The sequence below is a fragment of the Cygnus atratus genome, chromosome 1, assembly GCF_013377495.2.
Source record: "Cygnus atratus isolate AKBS03 ecotype Queensland, Australia chromosome 1, CAtr_DNAZoo_HiC_assembly, whole genome shotgun sequence".
Lineage (NCBI taxonomy): Eukaryota > Metazoa > Chordata > Aves > Anseriformes > Anatidae > Cygnus > Cygnus atratus.
Genome location: NC_066362.1, coordinates 145,965,305 through 145,988,327, shown reverse-complemented (window position 1 = coordinate 145,988,327; position 23,023 = coordinate 145,965,305). Strand labels below are relative to the sequence as shown.

Genomic DNA, 23,023 nt, shown 5'->3' with positions numbered 1-23,023 from the left:
CAATTAGAAGATGACTTAATGCATCCCTTTCTTTAAGATCACAACCCTATGAGACAAAGATTTTGGTGATATCATAATATCGTGCACCTGGTCTCCAGGAAATTTGCAGAACTGGGCATCACCAGCAGGCCAGCTTTGAGTAAGTCAAGATAGAAAGTCTCCTGTCTCAGGTTTTGGAAGCTTAGAAGCAGATGCCTGAAAAACTGCAAACAGGTTGTGTAAAGCAAAGTGAATTGTGGCATAGACTTTTTCTGAAAAATGCACAAGGCCGTTTCAGAAAGGCAATGTGATTCTGAGTTGAAACACTGCAGACAAAATGGGCTTAACCCTTTCCCACCTGGTCTCCTGTTACTAGAGGGGCTGCTACGACGGCTCTTTGACTGCCAGGAAAGCACTTCCCAGCTTATTGCAAAGTATATTGAGATAGAAGCAGAAAGCAAAGCCAGAGTGAAATGGAAAACCCTGATACTAAAGGGAAAGAGGATTTAAATTGACGTTCCATATAGATGATTCTTTATTTCTTCTTTGCTTTTCCTTTTTACTCTGCTGTTCAACAAAAGAACTCACCCAAGGAACGGAAACACACAGAATCCTTCCCAGATGTCTCTCTTACTGGTAACTCAGAGAAGGTGCACTGGGATTATGAGGAAGGTTTTCAGGACCTTATTAAACCATACAAGCAAAATAGCTGCTCTGGAAGATCATCCCTACCTCTACTCTCTTCAGTGGGAGTTTCCATTGTACCCTCTGAACCCCACGAGTAGTATCACTCTGAGTAACAGTGATTCTTCAGTCTCTCAAGTGTGTAATTGTTAGACAAACTGTACTGTTGAAAAATCAACATTTTTTCAAGATATGCAAAGGCTGCCCCCTTGGGCTGCTGTATCAATACCGGAGCAGATTCTGATCTCATTTACTGTGGAGTACAGCAGGGCTAATTCTGCAATCAATGATATTAAATTAATGCAACACCGGTGTAAGAAAAGAGGAAAAAAAAAAGGCAAAAAAAAAAAAAGCACAAAGTAAGATCCAGTGGTTAAGCCATGTAAAAGGTTTTTACATGCATGCTTGCATGGGATTTTGTGTTTGCTCTCAGATGTCTCCAGTATAAGCTGCCTACTATTATTCAGTCTGACTAGGAAATGTAGCTTCAGGACGTCTCATTACAGGTTCTTCTGCTGAAGATTAAATGGTTGTAAAGAATATCAGGATGCGGATAAGGAGAAAAAGGGTGCCATGAATGTCTGAGTTGAGTGGAAAGAATTTAACAGCTGCAGAACCAAAGAAAGAAAAAACAGCAGGAGGGTCACAGTGGCTTTTGAGTGTGGGGAAGCTGGACTGCATTTATACAAGCCTTATGAGCAGACAAAGAAGCAGTCAAAAACAACTGATTATATTTTTCTAGGCACCGAAAGCACACAGTTATATTTAATTAATCAATGAATACACAGAAATTATTTTAAAGCTATAAAATTAATCTATCCATGTGACAATTTGCACTGTAATTAGATAACTAAAACTTCCTGCGTAGTGGCATTAGCATAAACTAATGTGTTGCATACTTACTTGTTTAAAATGTTTACTTTAAAGATAGCCTGTTTGTATTAATTTAATAGATTTATTATTTTAATAGGCATTTCCTTAAAAGGGTTTCAATGTATAAGGATTAGTGAAGGGATTAGTGGTTGATAATATTTTCTTTTAACAGGTTTATTTCTATGGCAGGCATTTAACTGAAGTTCTTACTACCATATATAAATCTCTGTCCATTATCTTTGTCATTAGGTGCTGTCAGCAAATTGTGAAGTACTCAAGAGCTATTTTGGTTGAAACATCAAGGTTCTGAAATCAGTTAATGTTATTAGCTGTTTGTTATGGGCACGCAGACATCAAGCAGCCTGTTGGGGTATATATTAAGAACTTTCAATATTCATATTTATACACAACTATAATTTTACCTATTTTTATAATTCAGGCTTTTAGATGGAACCAGTACTGTGGTATTTTAGTATTCTGTGGGAACATTTTCCCATGCTTAGAAACAGCATGAGCCTTTAAATTCACAGATGTAAATATAATACGGATATCATAGAGTAACAGGGCTATTTGGTGATTTAATAAATGTTTAGTTAACCCTGAGGGAAGAGAAATGTCAAATTCAGATAGTGGAAGCTGAGCGTCAGTCCAGAGGTACCAAGGGTGGCATGTAATTCTGGAAATGAAGTAAACATTTTAAAGTTTCACAGATATTTCCGTATGTCAAAATAAAGAAAATGACTGAAACTGCTGAAAAAGTTCAATCAGAAATACATTTGTGGGTGTCCCATATATTAACAGCTGCATAAGAAAATTAACCTAACTAGGAAAAAAAAAAAAAGATGGAAAAGAGAAAGGTGGAAAAACCCTTCACATAGTCATTGTAGTGGAGGAAGAACACCTTGAGGTTCTCTTTGAAACAACCTGAAAACCAGGACATGCTCTATTGCACAAAACAATAAACTCCATGTAGGAAGTTCCACTAAGATTTATACATTCAATACTAAATTTAATACAAACAAGAGTGGAAGCTCATTCAGATTGGACACTTTCAGAAGCTAGGAACTGCCAACCATAAAACTGACCATGCCACCTTTATTTCCTCATGTCTGTGTGTTTTATTACTGAGTTACATCCCACTACTCAAGGGACCTCTTTTCATGATGATCCTACAGAACTCTAAGTACATGACAAACATGAATAATTCAACTGACTTCACTGGAATGACACAACTGTTTACATCCACTTATGATTGCTTTAGAAAAATGAGGGCTGCATTATAAAGCTTAGAAGATACCCAGCAAACAACGCTGATATTTATTTTTACCTTCTAAATACAGGAGAAAGCTAGATGTCCAATTTACCACTGAAAATTCCAGTCAACGTTTTCTCTTATACTCATTTGTACACTGTTAATGAGCCCCCAAAACACTAGCAGCTTTATCATTCTCACAGTCCAACTCTGTGACATGCAGCATAAGCACTGATTCTTGGCATGTACAATACTGCTTATTCTGTGGCCTGGAGAACTGATGGTACTATGGTGTAACTTCAAAAGCTACTTCTACTTCAAATCCACAATGTTCTCAGTTTTTTGTTGGAGCCTGTTAAAATTTGAAACCTGTAAAATTTTTTGTTGGAGCCATAGACAAGACCACAACTGACCATATGAAATACCTGAAAAAAATGGATAAATCTAAAATAAGTCAGTTGAATCATATCCTCGAAGTGTACATTTTTCTCTATACACTATAAATTAAGTACAGGCTAACTGGTTGTGTGCCTATAGGCATCTGAAGATATCTGATGTTATATAATTTATTTCTTGTCTTCTGAGTATTACAAGGGAACAACAGAGAAAACAACACTAAACAGCTGCAAAGAAACACCCCTAAATGAGGTAAACCAGAATATTCTATTAACCATTAGTATAGTTTTAACATATGGAGATTTTTAGTTTATTCATAATATGATAGATACTATCCATGCACTACCACATTGTATTAGTAAAATTCAAACGGTCTATAGCGTTTAAGACTATATATAGTCCTAGGTAGACAGTCTTGTAGATAAACTATAGAAACACCTACTTACATCTATCCAGGCAACTCCCTAGGTGATATACACCAGTTCTAATATATGTGGATTGCCAGGGAGATCATCAGTGAACTCTGGGTTCTGGTCAAAGTTTACAGCATAATCAATCCCCTATATTAGCAGGCTTTAACATGGGATTAGTAATTTAAAGTAATTCTGAGACTGCCATAAATTATTCCAAACTGGACCCCATTATCAGAAAGGTGGGCAAAAAACACAAAGATTATACACTCCATTGCCCCCAGTCAAGTGCAGTTAGAAGCACAGTTCATCTGTAGTTAGGTTTGAGGACAAGGAGTGCTAATATTGTGAGCAAAATAAAAATAATTAACAAATAAATAAATAAATAAATACCCTTACTTTGGAATGCCATTGGTGTTAAGGTTCCAATGTTATCCATTTCTTTGTGGATATATGCTTTTGAAAGCCCAAGGCCAAAGTTTGTTTCTGACATTTAGGAAACCAAACTTTTTTTTTTTTAAAAAAAACAAAAACAACCCTAAGCATTAATAAAATGAGTCTCCTTCAAAAGACCTCCATATTTTTTAACACTTTTGCACAATTATTAAGGCAACTTCCTTATAGAATTTGATGATTACTGACACTGCTAACAAGATAGTATTTTTAAAAATCATAGTTTTAAACTTTGTTTATGAATTTGCATTAAAAGTGTTCTCAAAATGATGACTTCAAAATACTTCATTTACTCACCTTTTGTTGCATTTTAAAAGAAAGACAAACAAAAATGATTGTCCTATTTATTATACTGGTCAAAAATATCACTTCCAGCTTTACGTCTGAAGCAACAAACGATGCAATGGTGAGATTGCCATTTGGAATAAATTGGTAGCATTGCATCTACTTTAATTCAATATTGCTTTTTAACAGCAGTAAGACTATATCTTGTACTCATTGCAAGAATTTAAGGTATTATAGTGCATATCAATGCACTACTCTATGAGAAAACTGATGATATTATTGTATAGCAGACAATAAAGCTAAAAGGGCCAGTCAGTGTGATGACCTACCACTTTGCAATCTACTCAGTACATCATTCACGCTAAAGCTCTGCCTAACTTGCTCATGAGACTCTGAAATGCTTTGATGCAGTTTTGTAATTCACTACTGATATATTATAAAATATTATAACTTCCCTGCTCTCAAGGGGACAAAAAGAAAGAGAGGAAATACAGAGAAAGAACTGAACACCAAAAAGCTTCTGAACAAAGGGAGTTCAGATATGCAATGATGAGTCCTACAATAAATACACAGTCACAAACAACAAATCTGTGCAATACAGCATCAGCTAATAGTACAAATTTGATTAAAAACTTAAAATAGCGTAATGGCTTTGTGCCAGCTTCAGAAGGACAGACTTTACTAGATAAAGCAATGATATTACTATGAACATAAACTTTCCAAGGAAAAATGTACTTCTTCAGAATGATCTCCCAGCAAAGCCAACTGTCTGGATGACTTAGTAACCCTTAAGTGCTCTGCAGCCATTTTTGATCTTCTACTGAAGTCCACTGTTAGAGCATTTTGGTATCAATGAATGCCGCCCTGAGTAGAACTGCAGATTTCATGATCTGCAGTTAAGTGTAACTTCTAAGAACTTCATACTGAAATCAGAGGAAAACCTGTAAATAGAACAGGCTTCAAAAATACTATTTTTTTTTACCCTCACTGCTATTATTACCATAAGAATCTATTATCATTGTGTTCTGTATGTTCATTCCTAATATTTCCTACTGAGAAAATAGGAAATCTTTAAAAAGGTGGTCCTTTTTAAAAGTTACTTTAAAACAAAACAAAACAAAAATTAGAATGCTAACTCTTTTTAATGTTCTATTTTCAAGACATTAAAATCTTTAAGATTTTTTATTATTTTGACTCCATGTGTCTTACATATTATAATTTAGATATTTAACATATTCTGTACATAGAGAATAAGATTAGCCAGTGAAAAGAAGGAGGAGAAATAAGATAAGAGGAAGATGAGGAAAAGGAAGTAGGAGGAGGAAGAGGAAGGTCTAATATTGTGTCTTCAAATCTTCACATGATTCTGTCTTATCAACACAAACAACTGTTTATAATCTAAGCTACCTGACTGCATGACTATAGGTACAACTGAAGAATAGATTAATTCAATTTAAGCCATTTTAATGAGAGAACTGGAAATGGTGAATCATACCATTCTAGAGATTTATCTCTTCTTGCAATAATACTCTTACAGATGTCTTTACATATACCCTATACACTCTCTTTGACATGAAATTTTCTGCTTTTCCTTGAGCATTAGTTGAGGGCAGAATGGGAGTTCCATGATGGAAAAGACAAGACTGAATTGAAAGTGTTAAATCCAGAAAAGACAGTCTGGAAACTAGAGAGACAGTTATGAAATTTCAAGAAACACTCAAAAAGTGCTGAAATAAGGACAAGGGACATCATACTAGTAGACAATTATTTGGTCTTTCTGAACAACAAGTTTTGTTTTTTTTTGTCATAGAAATCCTGCAGTACTCATCAGTTATTAAGTGAAAGGCTGGAAGTAATACCTGTTCACATAATCCACAGAGATTATCCTGGGGTCCAACAGCCCTGAAGCTGTGTTGCAAACAGGCAGGGAAGGCTAACACAGATGTCTCATTTCAGGACCTGTGCAAGGACCTTGCAGTCTCCACTGCTAAGCAGGGTTCCAGATGCAAGACCTATGTGTGACACATGTACCTCAATCTCTAAGGCAGAAGATAGTTCATAAACCTTCCATCAATCCAGGATACAAAAGCACAGGCAGGGCAAAGCACTGGGTACAGTTCAGAAACTTACTGAACCACAGTAAAGAAGAAGAAAAGAGGAAAAAATAATTTTAATTTCTAATCCAATTTACATTAATGGTAAACAAAGTCATTTGAAGAGGATGGTACCAAAATAAAATTGTTCAGAATGAATAAAACAGAGCACCTTACTGCCTCTTTTTTACCTGACCATGCCTGAACAGCTGTATTATACTTCACTGAGCAAGAAATATAAGCTCAGCTCATTACTCAGGATGGGTCCTTGATCACTATCATTATTTTTAAAAATTTATATTCCTAATGGCTTTTACATGTCTTCTTTGAGCACCAAGTGAGGTGAATGACACGAAAGTCAGCCAGGATCCATTTTATTAATTGATGCAAAGAGATTAAGTCCTAGATATTAAACGTGTACAACCAGGCTCTGTCTGTGCCCCACAGAGTTTCTGAGCCTTACTGTTCTATACTGATAGTAGAACACATAATAGGTAACTTTTTTTTTTTTGCCATTGAACAAAATATTAAAAACAAAAAATTACTGTGTTCCTACTAAAGTCCCTACTGGCTATCTTGGGTAGAATTAACCTCACTTTAAATCAGATATCAAAATGCTAAATGCTGGAAAGAAACAGCCATCTTCAGACAGTCATTCCTTTGACTTGGATGCTTGTGCCAGGTGGTGCTGTACTGCTCTTTGGCAGTACTTATTTCTCCTTGTTGACTACATAAGGGGTGGCATACACCTTAGACCTACCTGTTTAATTTTGACACAGAGGACAGAAGAGGACAGAAGAATGCCTTCCATCTCTGAATTATGATCCCTTTTGATAGTTGTCCGGGAATTTGAAAAAAAAAAACATTAGAGCACTGAGGAAGCTGTGTGAACAGTTCCCACTTTATCATTATTATATTCTTTCTTCCAGGAAAAGGATATTTGAGAATATTTTACCTATGCACATAATTTGGCTGCTAATTGGAAATTCTGAACTCTTTACAACACTGCATCTTTAAAAGTAATTTCAAAATCTAGAGTATTAAGAATAGAATCTTAAGATATTAATGCAAAAGATAAGGGCAAAGTTTTCCAATAGTTCAAAATGCATGTTATCCAAGGCTTTTTATTTTAAAGATAAGGTAAAGACTGATTTCTGACTCTCTACTCAAAGAGCTATAGAAAACTGAGCCAACACTGCAGGCAAATTCAGCAGAAACACTGCAGCTGGATTGGCAAATCCTCTAAAATAACATATATCATTTTATGATTATATTGGTGCTGCCAGTTTTTACAGTATTTAATAGCATCTGACCTTATTAATTCCCATTTTTATTATGTATTCATTGACAGTAACTGTCACAGCTCCCACTTAAGAACCAGAATTTCCACAAGATTTCCTTCTGATCAACGCACCTTGGTGATTGAGGGGTTCACCAAGCAGCTGTCAACTTTTACTTTGATAATACATAAGGAGAACTGGTAAAACCAAAAAGAAGAGCAATAGAAATAATGATCAAGCGTTGTAGCCCAGGAAGAAGTGCTCTTGCAGAATATGACCTTTCCTTAGCTACTGTCTTTCTTTAGCCATCGCAGAGTTCAGGTGTGACTCTTAAATATATGCTAGAGACCAGTCATATTAATCCCTAATGAGACATTAATAGAAATTTATTCAAATTCATCATATTAAGAAAGCAATGGTACTGTCTGTATTACTGATGGACTACCCAGTTTTTCTGATATTCTACCCCTTCACCACAAAGACTGCTAGTTCAAACATTGTCTTTTTATTAGCAAAAAAAAAATATAAATAAATAGATTTTTAAATTTGTCATTGATTACTTTTTTTAAACTCTGACCACACTATTGATAATGATAAGGAAGACCCTAAAAGTAAATGGATAAAAACTGCAAGGAAGGTGGGGAAGGGTAGCAATTCATTATCATCTGGGAATTCAGGCTGGGATCCGGGCCACAAATCCTCTTTGATTTTATACAGTGCCTTCAAACCTACCATTAGTATCCTTTACTTCTCAGGCCAGGTAAGCCCAGGAGAACTGCATAGTACATTCAGCTCTAGAAAAACAAGATTTCCTCACATCACTAACATAAAACACTTTGCAGCTGAGCTAAGCCATGCTGTTGAACCACAGAGACACATTCACTGAAACTCAGCCCATCAAAAGGATGTCAAGACAGAAACTTGAATGTGAAACTCTTATAGTTACAGGTAAACCTCTCACAGGCACCAATCTGGGGACACATTTTCCTACTTGTTTTTCTTTGGTTAAAATCATTCTTGGATTGGTAGTTCCTAGGGTTATATTTATTAACTGTATTAGGACAATGGGCCCTCTTGTGTTTTACATTTGTAGGCCCAGTTTCCACCCAGTTGAGGCCACACAATCAAATTGCTAGTTAACATGACTCAAATGGGGAGGAAGCCCTCTCCTTCAAAAGATAAAATCTTCAATGAAAATCAAGAGTCCTTACTACTGTTCAGTATTTACAAACAAGGACACAGAACAGAATGACAGAATAAAGCAAAAATGATTTAAATTTCCATTTCTTATAAAGCATTCAAGGAAAAATTAAGGTATAGGCCAATTTCACCATGCGCAGGTGCATCCATCACTGAATTAAGAGAAGCATCCCTATTTCTTCTTTCGCCCTCTGTGTTATTCTGTTTCCTTCTGTGTTTCTGTCCCCAAAGTAATGGGAAGTAATTCCTTTGCCTCTTTGGGCAAGCCATGGAGAGACTAAACCATTTCAGATAGGATCAATATGTCTTGAAACATGTGACAGTAGCCTTGAGGAGGAGTTGGGGGTGTTGCTTGATGAAAAACTCAATGTGAGCCAGCAATGTGTGCCTGCAACTCAGTAAGCCAACCGTGTCCCGGGCTGCATCAAAAGAATTGTGACCAGCAGGTGGAACGAGGTGATTCACCTCCTCTACTCTGCTCTTGTGAGACTCCACCTGTAATGCTGCATTCAGCTCTGGTGCCCCCAGTATAAGGACATGGACCTGTTGGAGTGAGTCCAGAGCGGGGCCACAAGAATGATCAAAGGGCTGGAGCACCTCTCCTATGGAGAGGAGCTGAGAGAGTTGGGGTTGTTCAGCCTGGAGAAGAGAAGGCTCCAGGGAGACCTTACACTGGCCTTCCAGGTAGCCTACAAGAAGGCAAGAGAGGGACTTTTTATGAAGGATTATAGTGATAGGAAAAAGGGTAATGGTTTTAAACTAAAAGGTCTCTTTTTTATTAGATATTAGGAAGGAATTCTTTACTCTGAGGGTGGTGAAGCACTGGAGCAGGTTGCCCAGAGGAACTGGCTGCCCCATCCCTGGAAGTGTTCAAGATCAGGTTGGATGGGGCTTTGAGTAACCTGGTCTAGTGAGAGGTGAGTAACCACAGCAAGGAGGGGTGGAACTAGGTGATCTTCCAGGTTCCTTTCAACCCAAGCCATTCTGTGATTCTGTGTGCAGAAGGTTTCTTACCTCATATTGGACAAGATGGTGCTCTTTTTTTGCTGAAGCATTTGAAAATGTAAGAGAGGCAAAATCAAATAACTGAAATATGGACAGGGGAAAAGAGTTTTTCTTCACCCAGAAACAGTGGTATAAATCTTTCATTCATTTCAAATTAATTTAAAATTTCACTAATTTCTAACAACAATAATAAAAATCGAGTTGTGGTATGAGCATTAATAACTCATCAACATGTAGATGCAAATCCTAGCATACGAAATACAAATCCTGAATCCATGACACCTACAATGATAAACTGATAAAAATGAGACTATTTCTACTTCTCTTTTTTAACTACCTAGGGACGATATGCAATATTTTGTATTTTATAGATCATATAAATAGTATAAATTATAAAAAAAAACTATTTAATGAAGTTCTCTTTTTTACATTGAACACATTTTCCTGATGATATTTATAAAAATATTTCCACAAAGTTCATGATTCCTTCCATTAAAAGTAACAACCCTACACACATTGCTAGAAGACATGATTTTTCTGTGAAGTCTGAAAGGCTCATAAACAAAAGAACACTGCAAGTACTACTAGAGCATGACAGAAGGCTTTGTACTGTAGGTGAGAAAAAGATTTTATGAAACTTAAAAGAATTTACCTTGACAAGAAGTCTGTGAAAGAGAGACGTATGGGATATCCGTGTCGTATGATTTTGACCATGTCTAGGACACCAATATACTGCAGTTGAGCAGACACATAAAAATTGTCAAAAGTATCTGGCAACTTGGAGTTATTAGGCTTTATACAATGAACTGAATGTGGTGTGCAATTCTGCAGCTTCCCAATAATATCTGTGAGTGATTTCTGTGGAAAAAAAAAAGAAAACAAACAAAAACCAGTTATCAGCCATTATTGTGCTGGAAAGGCAATTGCACAACACATACACTATTCCTAACATCATTTAACATCATTTTCTCAAAAGATACAACCTGGCCGTGCAAGTGGCTTACACAAGAACGTGATTTTTCTGAAATTGCAATCCGTAGAGACTAATTCTGCCTTTAAAACTTTTTTTTAATTATTATTTTTAATATACATCTGTGCAGAAAATGTTCACTAACCCTGAGTTGTATTGCCACAGTCGTTGGGCCCCCTCTCTCCAGTCTCTGAAGAAATGAGGATGTCCCTTTCTTTTTCAACAGCTGTGGGGGAGAAAAGCACACACATGGTATCATTATTTCAAGATGGGCAGGAACCATTCATTTTCATTGTTACACAATTTGATAACAAAGGCAAACATTTACACAAATAATATGTCACAGACAATGATTTGATTTTCAGAAAGAATTGGGAAAGTGGATAAATACCCTCAAGTGTCTGTGGAGGTATGATTGGCAAGAAACTTTTGATTTGAAAAGCAGTTGTATTTCATTGTAATGATAAAATCCCTTTTCTAAATAACTGGGCAAGGCAATATGATTTGTAATTTTACTGTAGAAGCAGGACTTGTACAGTTAATATGCCATACAGTCTGTGTATTAGTAGCACAATTCTCTAACTCCCTGAAAAGCTTCCTCATGTCTTTGGCAGATGCTTAAGTGACTAAACATAAACACAGTTCATTAAAAAATGTTGAAGTCAAAACAACAATATTAATATTTAAAAACCTTCTATTTTCTTCCTACACAAGTGAAGGCAGTTCATTTTTTTTCAAACAGTTTTCACCCATTTTAGCCATAAATTATCAATAGATTTATATTATGTTAGAACCAACATTATCCTTCCCACACATCAGAGCTGGGAGCAGGGAACAAATTTCTTTTTTACTTTTCTAATTCCTATCTTGCAGACTAAAATGTCAATAAGCATCCTAAAAGTGGTACCAGTATCTTTTTTGTTAAAGATGCTACAGAAATGATGGCAAAACTATCGTGTTCTAGGATGTTGCCAAGCTCTTAGATTCAAACCTCTGTATCAATGACAGCCTTTTCACCTTTCACTTTTTTTCATTGCCTTTCTTGAGTCCACTTACCCCATAAAACTCCCTTTCTATCAGCTCAGCATGTTCTGGCCTACTCCAGTCTTTTTCCAGTTGCATTTAAAAACTGTACATTTCCTCAGTTTGGCCTTTCCAGGCCAATCTCCATTAAAAATATTGCAGTGTTAGCAATTCTCTACTCACTATGCTAGATTTTGGAGCTCTTTTTTATTTCAAATCTCACTTACTAGGATGTAATAAAATTTTAAAGGCAAATTCATCCCAAACTACAAAACAGAAAAGTAAAAGAGAGCTGCTTGCTCCATGTCTTCTCATAAAAAGAACCACTATGATATTTCTCAGTTAAAGTTTACAAAATGCTTTAGGAATATAACTAAAATAGAGTTACCTCTGCTTGACAGATGATTTGTTAGGAGGAATGGGTGATTGCATTAAGTCACTAGTTCTAGACCATTTGCTGAGTTAGGGGAAGAGCCAGGAACAAAGCTTTGGATGTTAAATTTCCTGCCTGGTGTACTGTGTTGCACACTCTTTCCATGGGAAAGAGGTATAAGAAGCCAAAGCCTCATAAAAAGTATCTTTACCAGCACAATATATTAAAGCTTTAACCCAAAGACATACCAGAAGTTTTGCAACAGGTGAGCTCTTAAAATAACAGTCAATGAAGCAAAGTGATCACAAGGAGAAACAATGCAAAGCCAATGAAGAGTAGAGCCTTTTGTTTGTGACCTGCATTTGTGTGACGCAAGTTCTGCTATATGAACTGCAAAGCCCACTGATTCTTCCAAAGGAAGGGGGTGGGGAGGGGAAGGCAACAGTATAGATTTGGAATAAATTACAGAAAAACAAGGGTGCAAGAGCTGATGTGAGCAAAAGAGAGTTGTGAGACTATCAATGAAAATATTTTCTCTTTTACTTGAAAAGGACGCACAGCCTTCACAAGTCACAGAGACCTGAGCTGGCAGCTTCTCACTCCTTATGTGCTCCAGATTTCTGACCTGTTCATGTCTATTTTGGGATGGATGAACTGTTCTCTTGGACCCTACTACAAGTAGAGTGGTGAGTTCAAAGAGGTAGACCGTCCTTACCTGTGACAACTTGCTCTGAATCAATGAAAAAGTCACCTATGAAGAGGTCTAACAATAGGTAAAAATATGGTGATCTACAGAGAAATCTATAATTATATAGGCTAGCAAATAGCTAGGACTGCAGATGAGAAGCTAAAAGGGGAGGGGAATCATAACAAACTCTTGTGTGACCTCTGAAAGCATCTACTTCTCTTCCCTGGATACGGTGCAGTCTAGATAAACCATACACAGTAACCCAAAAACCTCTGAATTGTAACATACATCATATGATGTACCGTATGCATCAGCCTCAGATTTCAGCTATAATAGAAAATACATTCTCTCTGGTTGATAATTCTTGCCTTAATGTCCCTCTTCCTTTTTCTTCCCCTCATTTCATTTTTTTCCCTTTGTTGCCTTTACCTTCAGGATAAACTCCAATAAAAATGCAGTGGTTATGATTTTCCAAAATGTAGTCATTTTAATTCTCAGCTGATAAAAAATGCCTCTTACATTGCATTTGCAATTACAATAACAATAAGAACAACAAAACTACATTGTTCTAGCTTACCACGGTGGATTTTCAAGGCTATACTGGAAAAGGGAAGAAATTATGAGATACAGCACACTTATAGATGCGGACTTGATCCACAAAAGAATATAAGCACTTACCTACTTCCAGTTCCTGCATCAGTTGCCTATTCCAAAATAACAATGGGCTTTTGGATTGTTTTTTTTTTTTTTTTTGGTCACTGGAACAGATTAGATACCTAAATACCTTAGATACTGCTTCAGTCCTGCAGGACAGCACAATAGCTTTCTCAAATTAGGCCAACTTAGTATCTACAAATTGAGCAGTGTTCTGTCTCACCTGCACAGCTTTTCTTAAAGCTTACCTTTGAGAAACTAAGCAATCTTTGCTTTTGTGGGCAGATGAAGGATGGAGTTCTTCCCACCTTCCATCTAATACCTAACAGTTTAGATCTTTCTCACTGAACCTGGAAGATCTGACTTAATTTATCATGCTTCCCAAAGGAAATTGAGTATGTTTTCTCTCTCTCTCAAGAGAGTAATTCCAGGTTAAAAGCTATTCTGGACTGGTGAAAAGCCTCATAGTTTCAGAGATCCCAGCTGTGTGGTGTTTCCCCCTGGCTGGATTAGGCTTCTAACTTAGACATGCCTTTCATGCTTCCTTCCATGTATGGGACTAGGATCTTTTTCACGTGCTTAGGAAGCTTCCTTTAGGAAGCTGTTACTATAGTAGAAAGGCACCTACAGGCACCTTGTGGTGCCTCAGCTGTTTGCTAAATATATCCTTAAACCAACACCATTGACTTCAACTTAAGTTTTTTCCACTGAGATTACTGACAAGAACAGTAGACAGGAATTATGCTACTATCAGCAGCAGGGCTAAAAGGAAGCTCCCATTGCTCTTCTGTGGATGTACTTGCATAAAGCCCTCCACAAAGACACATGAGAGCAGGCTCCTTAATCCCATGGCAGAATCAATTCTGTGCAGCTGTAAGCCAAAAATAAAGTTGTAAGATTCAAGAAGCCTGGCAAGGCAGCTGATACATTGAGAGAACCGCTTGCTGCTTTTCTAGAAGGGGGAATTCCAAAACTGTACCAAGAATGAACACAGCAAATGATGTGATTTCTCCTAAAAACAGAAATGTTCCATGTGACATTAACAATTACTTTTCGATAGCCTCCCAAAGTTTCTGTTTGGTTTTGTTTTTTAAACTTTTTAAACTTGTAGGACTGACAGCTAGCAAAAAAAAAAAAAAAAAAAAAAAAGAGGCAAGTTCCAACATGCAAAAGTTTGATTTGATTTGAAACCGACTAGGAAAATTTATGTGCAAGTGACCATATGAAATAGCAATATTTTAATAAATTTACAGCATTGATCTTCATACAAAACCATATAAACTGTCTTTTGCAAACCAAAAATGTCTGTTTAATACAATAAAAACACTGAGGTTTAATTTTTAGCTTCCTCTTTCTTAATTGACTTAACTAATCATACTCAAGGAGGCAAAACAACAAAATATTTTTATAGCCATAAAGTAAATAATACTACATCTACTGCTAAGCCCTGGAACCACAGAATCATGGAATGATTAAGGCTTGAAGGGACCTCATCATCTTGTACAACCTCCTGCTCAGAAAGTCCAAGAAAGAGCCCATATTACTAATGGGCTACCTGTTAATTCTCATTATTGCTCTAGTGTTGATATTTGGAACTAGATTATTTTAATTGTTTAATGACTACAGAGAACCAAGAACACAGAGCTTTCAGAAATGAGAAAGTAACAGAAAAATCTACAAGAAAGAAAGAACAGAAGGATTTCTAAATCCTTACCTTGCTGAGCTCAATATATTTCTTTGCTTCTCCACTTGCAGAGGCTACGGATGTATTTTTACTCAGCAAAGCTGCTTTACACCCTTTGATTTTAAGGGAATGATATGGAGGAACAAGTGATCCAGTTTGTGTCAGCTTGGACTGGAACAATTGATTGATGACTACATTTTCACTGGCTGGGAAAAAAAAGAGGAAATTAATGCATGAAAATGAAATACAGTTTAAAAGGTAAGTACATGGTATTTGGAATGAAAAACACACATACAGTAGGAGACAGTTAAATAAGTAAATTCAAAATAAATGGGCAACCCAATAAGCTATTATTTTATGCACTGATCATAATCGAAGAGCTTTCACTGCTTAAGGATGTCAGCCATCACTAACATTATTTTTAAACCTATTCAGATCCTGTGCTGAACAGAACAGGGCAGAAAACAAAAACTCTTAGGCTGTGATCTGTCTAAACTTAATTACTTCTGATAATCATGCTTGAATTTTGTCCCATTACTTAATGTTAATTTATCTATCTATTAAAACAATATAAGAGATGCATGCTGCACAACATTTACTTAACCTGTGGCATTTAGAAATGAACAAGGCACAACTATATAAAACATAATATAGGAAGGGATAAAAGAAAAAAATAAACAAACAAAAAAACTCGGTGAAGGACAGATCTGTACCAAGCTGGGTTCATATTTCTCCACATCAAGACCACACTTACAAACATTGATGGAAAAACGCATAATGACATATATATTTTTGATGCAGTGCTAATAAACAGTACAAAACAAATCAATTCCAAGAGATGTTTTTGTAAATGGAAATCTGTGAACTTGAAGACAGATAGGATATTTTATAATAATTCCAGCTAGATTATCCTTTGTAAGGTTATGGTCACAGGCTTTTTAAGATGAACATGGTAATTAAATGCTGCTTGCACTGCCACAGCACCAATAAGCATTGAAAACCTGCTGTGTGATACATCTTTAACCATCCTTAATTTTTATTTTTTTTAACAAACTGGCATTATGATCACACCCATCATGTGAATAAAACAAAAAACAAATTAAAAAAAAAAAACAAAACACCCACAACAGAGAAAGATTAATGGGATTAAGGTCATAAGTAATGTCATTAAGTTTAGCATAGCAAGTAGAAAATTTGCTCATTATTAGCTGTGTGAAGATACATTTACTAGATGTTTGAATGTAATAGATTTGTTTATCTTTTTCTGTAGCAACTATTATTGCTGACTTAACTTGAATAATAAAGTTATGAGAACGATACTAAAACAGATACCTTAATAAATTTCAGCACAAGCAGTGGACGTGGTAAACCTCCATATTTTAAAAATATGGATAAATGTAATAACTAGCATTAGGAAAGACATTAAAATTATGCCCTCAAAATTAAAGCAGATAAAACCTATGTTAATAGTATCTCCTGATTTATCTACAGGACAGGTATGTTCCACATTCTAACACATATATGCAAATGACTTCTATGATGTTAATGTATTTAAAGGTTTTGAACTGAGTAAGGAAACTTAAGTCAATGAAAATCAAGAGGCAAGCACTTAAGTTATACATACACAAAACATACAAAATTGACACTAAAGGAAATACATCACTGACAATCAATAGATTTTAAGTTTCAAAAGCCTAAGTCACTTAGATCCTTTTAAAAATTCTGCCTTCAGAATGTTTCCATTAATTATATTTATTATTATTTGACTTGTTAATTATATATACTCACTCTCAGCAAATCAAACATTTTATATCCAATCCAATCCGCCATTCTTCCCTTTTAAGAGCTGCATAGATGATTACACAAAATAGCAATGAAAATGCAAAAGGAAACTATTTAAGAGAACAGCAGAATGTTCTCTCTTGTAGAACATACTGGAAGTTGAGAATACACCTTCTTGTATTATTTGGCATTAAGTTACAACAGTTAGAACTGGAATTTCTCTAAAACTATAATCAATAAGATCAACTCTTTCATTTCTTTTCTCATCCTCAATGTATGCTATTTGCCTTTAAATTGCATCAATTATTTTTACTAGGAGGTTTAGCTAATTTCACAGAAAAATTGCTAAAAAACAATATATTGTAAGAGCAGGGCTGATTTGGAAGACAAATATTACCTCCAAAAGAACTCTATTTCTATTGAAAGAAATATAAATACATAACATATTAAGCAAAAGACTCTGCACTGGTTGAAGAAAAGACAAATAACAGCTCAGGATATAATGACATTTCCCCATGGAAGATGTTTTGTTTTTCTTCACAGAAAGAATAAATGAATGAGGTTTTTAATTATCCAATTATGAATCATTAATTAATAAATGGAGATGCATTATTATTGGACATAATTATACAATATGCACATGGAAGGGTATTTAATTTTGTATTTCAAAGGACATTTGTATCTATTCATTGGAAAACAAGAACACCCACAAGATGCTGCTTTTAGAAAGCACACTCAAGCAGTGAAGTACATCCCACTGCAGTCTCTATGATTTTGGGAGCCTTTTTTCCTTTCCCTATTTTCATTTTTTGTTGTTGTTTGTTTTGTTTTGATTTTCTTTTTAAAAGGTTTTAAGTCATACTTTATGATTTTTTAAAAAAAATTATACTAATCAATAACACTGTATCTTTTATTTCTTTACGTCACATCACATAATAAAGATGCTTCATGTTCATGGATTCTAAAAGCTTTCAAAATTAGAGTAATTTTCAGACAATAGGAACATACTTCAAAGAGATGAGGGTGACTTCTTTTTAAACTGGAAAGAAAATATACATAAACTCTCCTAAAAATGAATGAAAATTGAAGTGAAGTCATAATAGGTTGATTTCTAACAACAACAGCAACCACAAAACCATTTACTTACTTTTCATTACAAATACGAGATTTTGTGAAAGGGAATCTTTATTTTTTTCTACTGCACCAGCAATTTCGTAAGTAACCTATAATAAAATATTGTGACATCATTAGTAATGATCCCAGCACCTATTAAAAATCTTACAGCAATAGAAATTAAGTTGTGTTTTCTTCCACTTGACAGTTAAAGTCTGGCACCACATAGTGTCTTACAATTTTTTCTTAACAACACCAACAATACTAACCAGAAGAACTGGTTGCTGAACATTATGTGTCTCTGCAAGTATATAAAAATTTCATCAGACTGATTCTAAAACACTTCCACAATGCAAGACTCAATCAAAAGTGTAGCATATAGAAGACAGTGATGTAAACATTACTTTCCCTGTACTAATCATCAGTCCCAGACCACTGTGGTCTATTCACAGTGACCGTAACAGACCACTCATAGATCAGTCTGAGGTCCCAGCTCACACTCAAGACAAGCTCTAGCCATTTATATTGCCTTTGGAGGCAAATTCAGTCTACAGGTTATGTAAAAATTCCATTTACCCATCCAACAACTATGCACATAAGGGTTTTGGATCACCTTAGCTGACTGATGTCATCATTTCAAGTGCTACGCCATCTATCATCTGAATGCAGATGAACTCTAACACATGTGGTGGGCACACCAAAGTGAGGAAAACCCAATGCTACAGCAAGAGTTCCTGAAGATACATACAAAATGATGAAATGATGAAATGACCAAGTGTCTGTTTTAACTTTGAGCCTATCCAGGTGCCACTGTATAGAAAAGAAGCACTGAGACCAAAATGCAGTCACTGAGCCTGAAACACCAGTTAAAATCCTTGCATCACCATTATCAGATTGCTTTGTCCTCATATTTCTAAATTTATGTTTATTTTGCATAGAATATCAATATTTTACAAAATAGAATGATTAAAATAAAACAGCAAAACAGAATTTTCTTATCAACAATTTGTGATTATGGTTCACATCTTGGCTAGTATGGCAATCAATATTAAAGACAGACCTGGGGCACAACTTTAAAAAAGGAACTGTGCTACTTATGTCCTGTTTTGAAAACAAGTCTGTGTACAGATTATGGGATTTATCTCACCTTATGTAAGTGTGGGTGCCTGCATCTCAGTCAGTCACACATGGCTTCTGTATACATGCAGGAAAAATATATTCCTGACTCATCTGCCCTATTTTTCAATGGGATGCATTCCACCCTAGCAAGTGCTTATTTGCCATCCACCAACTATGCGTGTAGATTAGATGGCCAGCTCTGATATGCAAGTCTCCAGCTGCAGCAAAGGACATTTCGTTAGATGAATCTTGACACAGAGACACTAATGGCTACAAACCTTTAATGGACCTAAACTTTAACACCTAACCATGATGATACCCAACCTTTATCTGACTGTTTTGTGGAATGGAAGCAAGGATTCTCTAGGCTTCAGGCTCAGCATCAAGTGAGAGTTATGTGACTGAATTCACCAGTTCCTTGAACAGGAAATGCCCTAGAACTAGTGTACGGAAAACATATATCTAATTCCACCTGGAATTTTAGTCACCTAAATTGGCATTGCAGAAAGATGTCTAGTTCCACCCGGAAGTGCAGCCCACAAATCTTTCTTACAACCACTCTCTCAAGTAAATCAACTTTCTGGATTTTTTTTTTTAATAATTATTATTTATTTAATGTGGTTGACAATAGCAGGTGTGTTTACTAACATTATAGATGCTACTCTGCAGAAAACAAGATAGAAACATTCTATTTACATGATTCAAAACAATCTAGCCACAAAAGCTTAGATCTTCTTCAAAGCCTGCTACCTTTCTGAGGAGAAAAATCAGCCCAAGTTGCAGACACATGCACACTTTGCCATATATAGTAGATTTCCCTACCTCTCCACTGCATTTCCCTCCTCTGTCTGAGGTGGGAATTTATCTTTCTTACCTCCCAAGGCAGTTTTGCTAGCTTGAGAGGACGGGTTGCTCAGGATTGAAAAAAACTGTTTCTCCTCTTTATGCTGAAGCATGGAACAACAATAATTACATCTCTAAGATTTTTATGGATATTCTGTTAACCTAGAACTCATGCTGTATGCACCCATAGCTTTAACTTAGGGAAGGAAGCGGTTTTCCCTCTTCTCCTCCAAACTCTAATATCATCCCTATCCTCCACCTTGGTCTACATATTTGCATCCTCCCTTCAGGTTAAGCCAGAAGCTAAACCAGTGCTTCCTGTTTCTCAAATGAAAGCTCTCACAACTAGACCACTACATGAAGGGTAAGAGCTACACGGTAACTTTCCGAATGAAAGGATATTTTGCAGAAAGCTCATTTCTACAAAATGGATAGCCATTTGGCATTTTTTTTTCTTTTCTTTTTTTTGTGGGGACAACAGACAAACAGCTAATTAATTTTCAAGCTTTAGATATAAACAGCTCTAGCTTGCATCGTAGTAGAATCCAAAGGGAATTTAAAAATTAACAAGAAAAAAAAATAGACTGTAGTACTACCTCCAGGATTAGGCAGAAACTTAATGGGAACTTCTTAGAACACAGTTTTTGTTTGTTTGTTTGTTTGTTTTTACCTTGGGACCACATTTTTATCTAAAACTGTTTTAAGTTTCTTATTGAATCTATATCCTAAGCTCCTTAGGTATTTGGGGAAATTTTATCCTTGTATATTTAATAAAGCTGTAAATATATAATAAAGATTAGTAATACTAATCAGTTCATTAATTTTCTTTTCCATTGGGTCATTTGACAATTATGTGATGCTATCTTACTCATGAAAAATATTATATGTCTTGGATGTGTATAATCTGTTGTACTTAGTAATCGTCAAATGATGTAATTAGTATGGCATCAGCCATAGAAAAGGTGTAACAATAGAATTATGTTTGTTTCCATGATGGATGCACTATTATATTTTTTATCTGTGTCTCTTAAGAGTATACAATATAGCTAGCAAACTATTAGAATAATTTAAGCATACTATTATGTTTAACTTAAGCATAAGTTTTCAGTGTACTTAAAGTACATGTTCTAACATACTGGTCCATAAAAGATAATTAACAGGCCTTACTTAACAAATTCATAATACCAGTTCCTAATTGAATGTCTTAGGCTTTGACTAAGTTAGAAGAAGAGAGTTACTATTGATGGGACGAGTAGGTAAGTATAGCAGTGGGAGATTATACATTATGGTAAGTGCACCCTCAGTAAGTTTGCAGATGACACCAAGTTAGGAGGAAGTATCGACCTGCTGGAGGGTAGGAAGGCCCTGCAGAGGGACTTGGACAGGATGGGTCAATGGGTAGAGGCCAGTGGGATGAGCTTCGATATGGCTAAGTGCCAGGTCCTGCACTTTGGCCACGACAACCCCATAGAATGCTACAGGCTTGGGGCAGACTGGCTCAAAAGCTGTGCAGAGGAAAAGGATCTGGGGGTGTTGGTCGATGCTCTCCTGAACATGAGCTGGAAGTGTGCCCAGGTGGCCAAGAAGGCCAACGGCATCCTGGCTTGTATCAGGAATAGTGTAGCCAGCAGGACCAGGGAGGTGATTGTCCCCATGTACTCTGCTCTGGTGAGGCCGCACCTCGAGTACTGTGTTAGCTTTGGGCCCCTCACTACAAGAAGGATATCGAGGCCCTGGAGAATGTCCAGAGAAGGGCTACGAAGCTGGTGAAGGGCCAGGAACACAAGTCCTGTGAGGAGCGGCTGAGGGAACTGGGGTTGTTTAGAGGAGGCTCAGGGGAGACCTTATTGCTCTCTACAACTACCTGAAAGGAAATTGTAGAGTTGGCCTCTTCTCACAGGTAACTAGTGATAGGACTAGAGGGAATGGCCTCAAGTTGCACCAGAAGAGGTTTAGGTTAGAAATGAGGAGACACTTCTTCTCAGAAAGAGCAGTCAGGCATTGGAATGGGTTGCCCAGGGAAGTGGTGGAGTCACCACCCCTGGGGGTGTTCAAGGAAAGGCTGGACGTGGTGCTTAGGGACATGGTTTAATGGGTGATATTGGTAGTAGGGTGATGGTTGGACCAGATGATCTTTAAGGTCTCTTCCAACATTAATGATTCTATGATTCTATGAAAATGCCTACATTGAAACAGGGAGAAGTTTCAGTACTGGTACTGGTATAATACATTATCAACTTCTAGAATTATATTCATAAGACATCTCTCATCACATAAAATACATAAAAGTTAACAGGACTCCCTTTATTGCTAACTCTCTAACACTTTTCCCATAGTAAATTGGTAAATTAATTCACTGCCTAAAGACATGAAAAGTGGCTCAATGAAATGGCACTCTAGGGTCCCATATTTATTGTCAGTTCCACAAAAGAGAAAAAGAAAGAAATCCTCTCCAAATTGTCTATTTTGTTAATTTAATCATGTCCCCATCAGAGATGCCAACGTATGGTGGCACTTTGCCTAAAGCACATGCAGTTCCCCCACTTTTTTTCCATTGGGTTTCTAAAGTAAACTGGCCAGAACTCTGCACTGATTGGCACTCGAGCACCGTGTATAGTTATTCTGAGGAGAAAAGTCCCATACAAATTTTATGTGGTTCAGACAGGAAATGTACACTAGCTTAGCTCATGGTTCTGGTATTATAAAACATACCCCTTATTCTCACTTCCATTTACTGTAGCTGTTTGTTCTGTCTTGTTCTGCACCATGAACATTTAGGGGTAGACATTATGTAAACCTATGTGTCTGTGTTAACCAAGGGTAACACAGTAGTAGTAGTATCTTTAGATACTACCTGTACCAGT

The 23,023-nt window shown here is 36.3% G+C and overlaps 1 protein-coding gene across 1 annotated transcript in view; it reads right to left on the bottom strand.

Moving 5' to 3' along the window:
• The window catches only part of MYO16 (myosin XVI), a 382,912-nt gene that overhangs the window by 71,407 nt on the left and 288,482 nt on the right, over positions 1 to 23,023 (bottom strand). Inside the window, exons 24-27 of the mRNA XM_035565595.2 lie at positions 18,232 to 18,307; positions 15,333 to 15,508; positions 11,026 to 11,106; positions 10,563 to 10,768 (exon numbers count right to left, since the gene is read on the bottom strand). Of these exons, the coding sequence (XP_035421488.1) occupies positions 10,563 to 10,768; positions 11,026 to 11,106; positions 15,333 to 15,508; positions 18,232 to 18,307 (539 nt within the window). The remainder of the gene's footprint in view (positions 1 to 10,562; positions 10,769 to 11,025; positions 11,107 to 15,332; positions 15,509 to 18,231; positions 18,308 to 23,023) is intronic.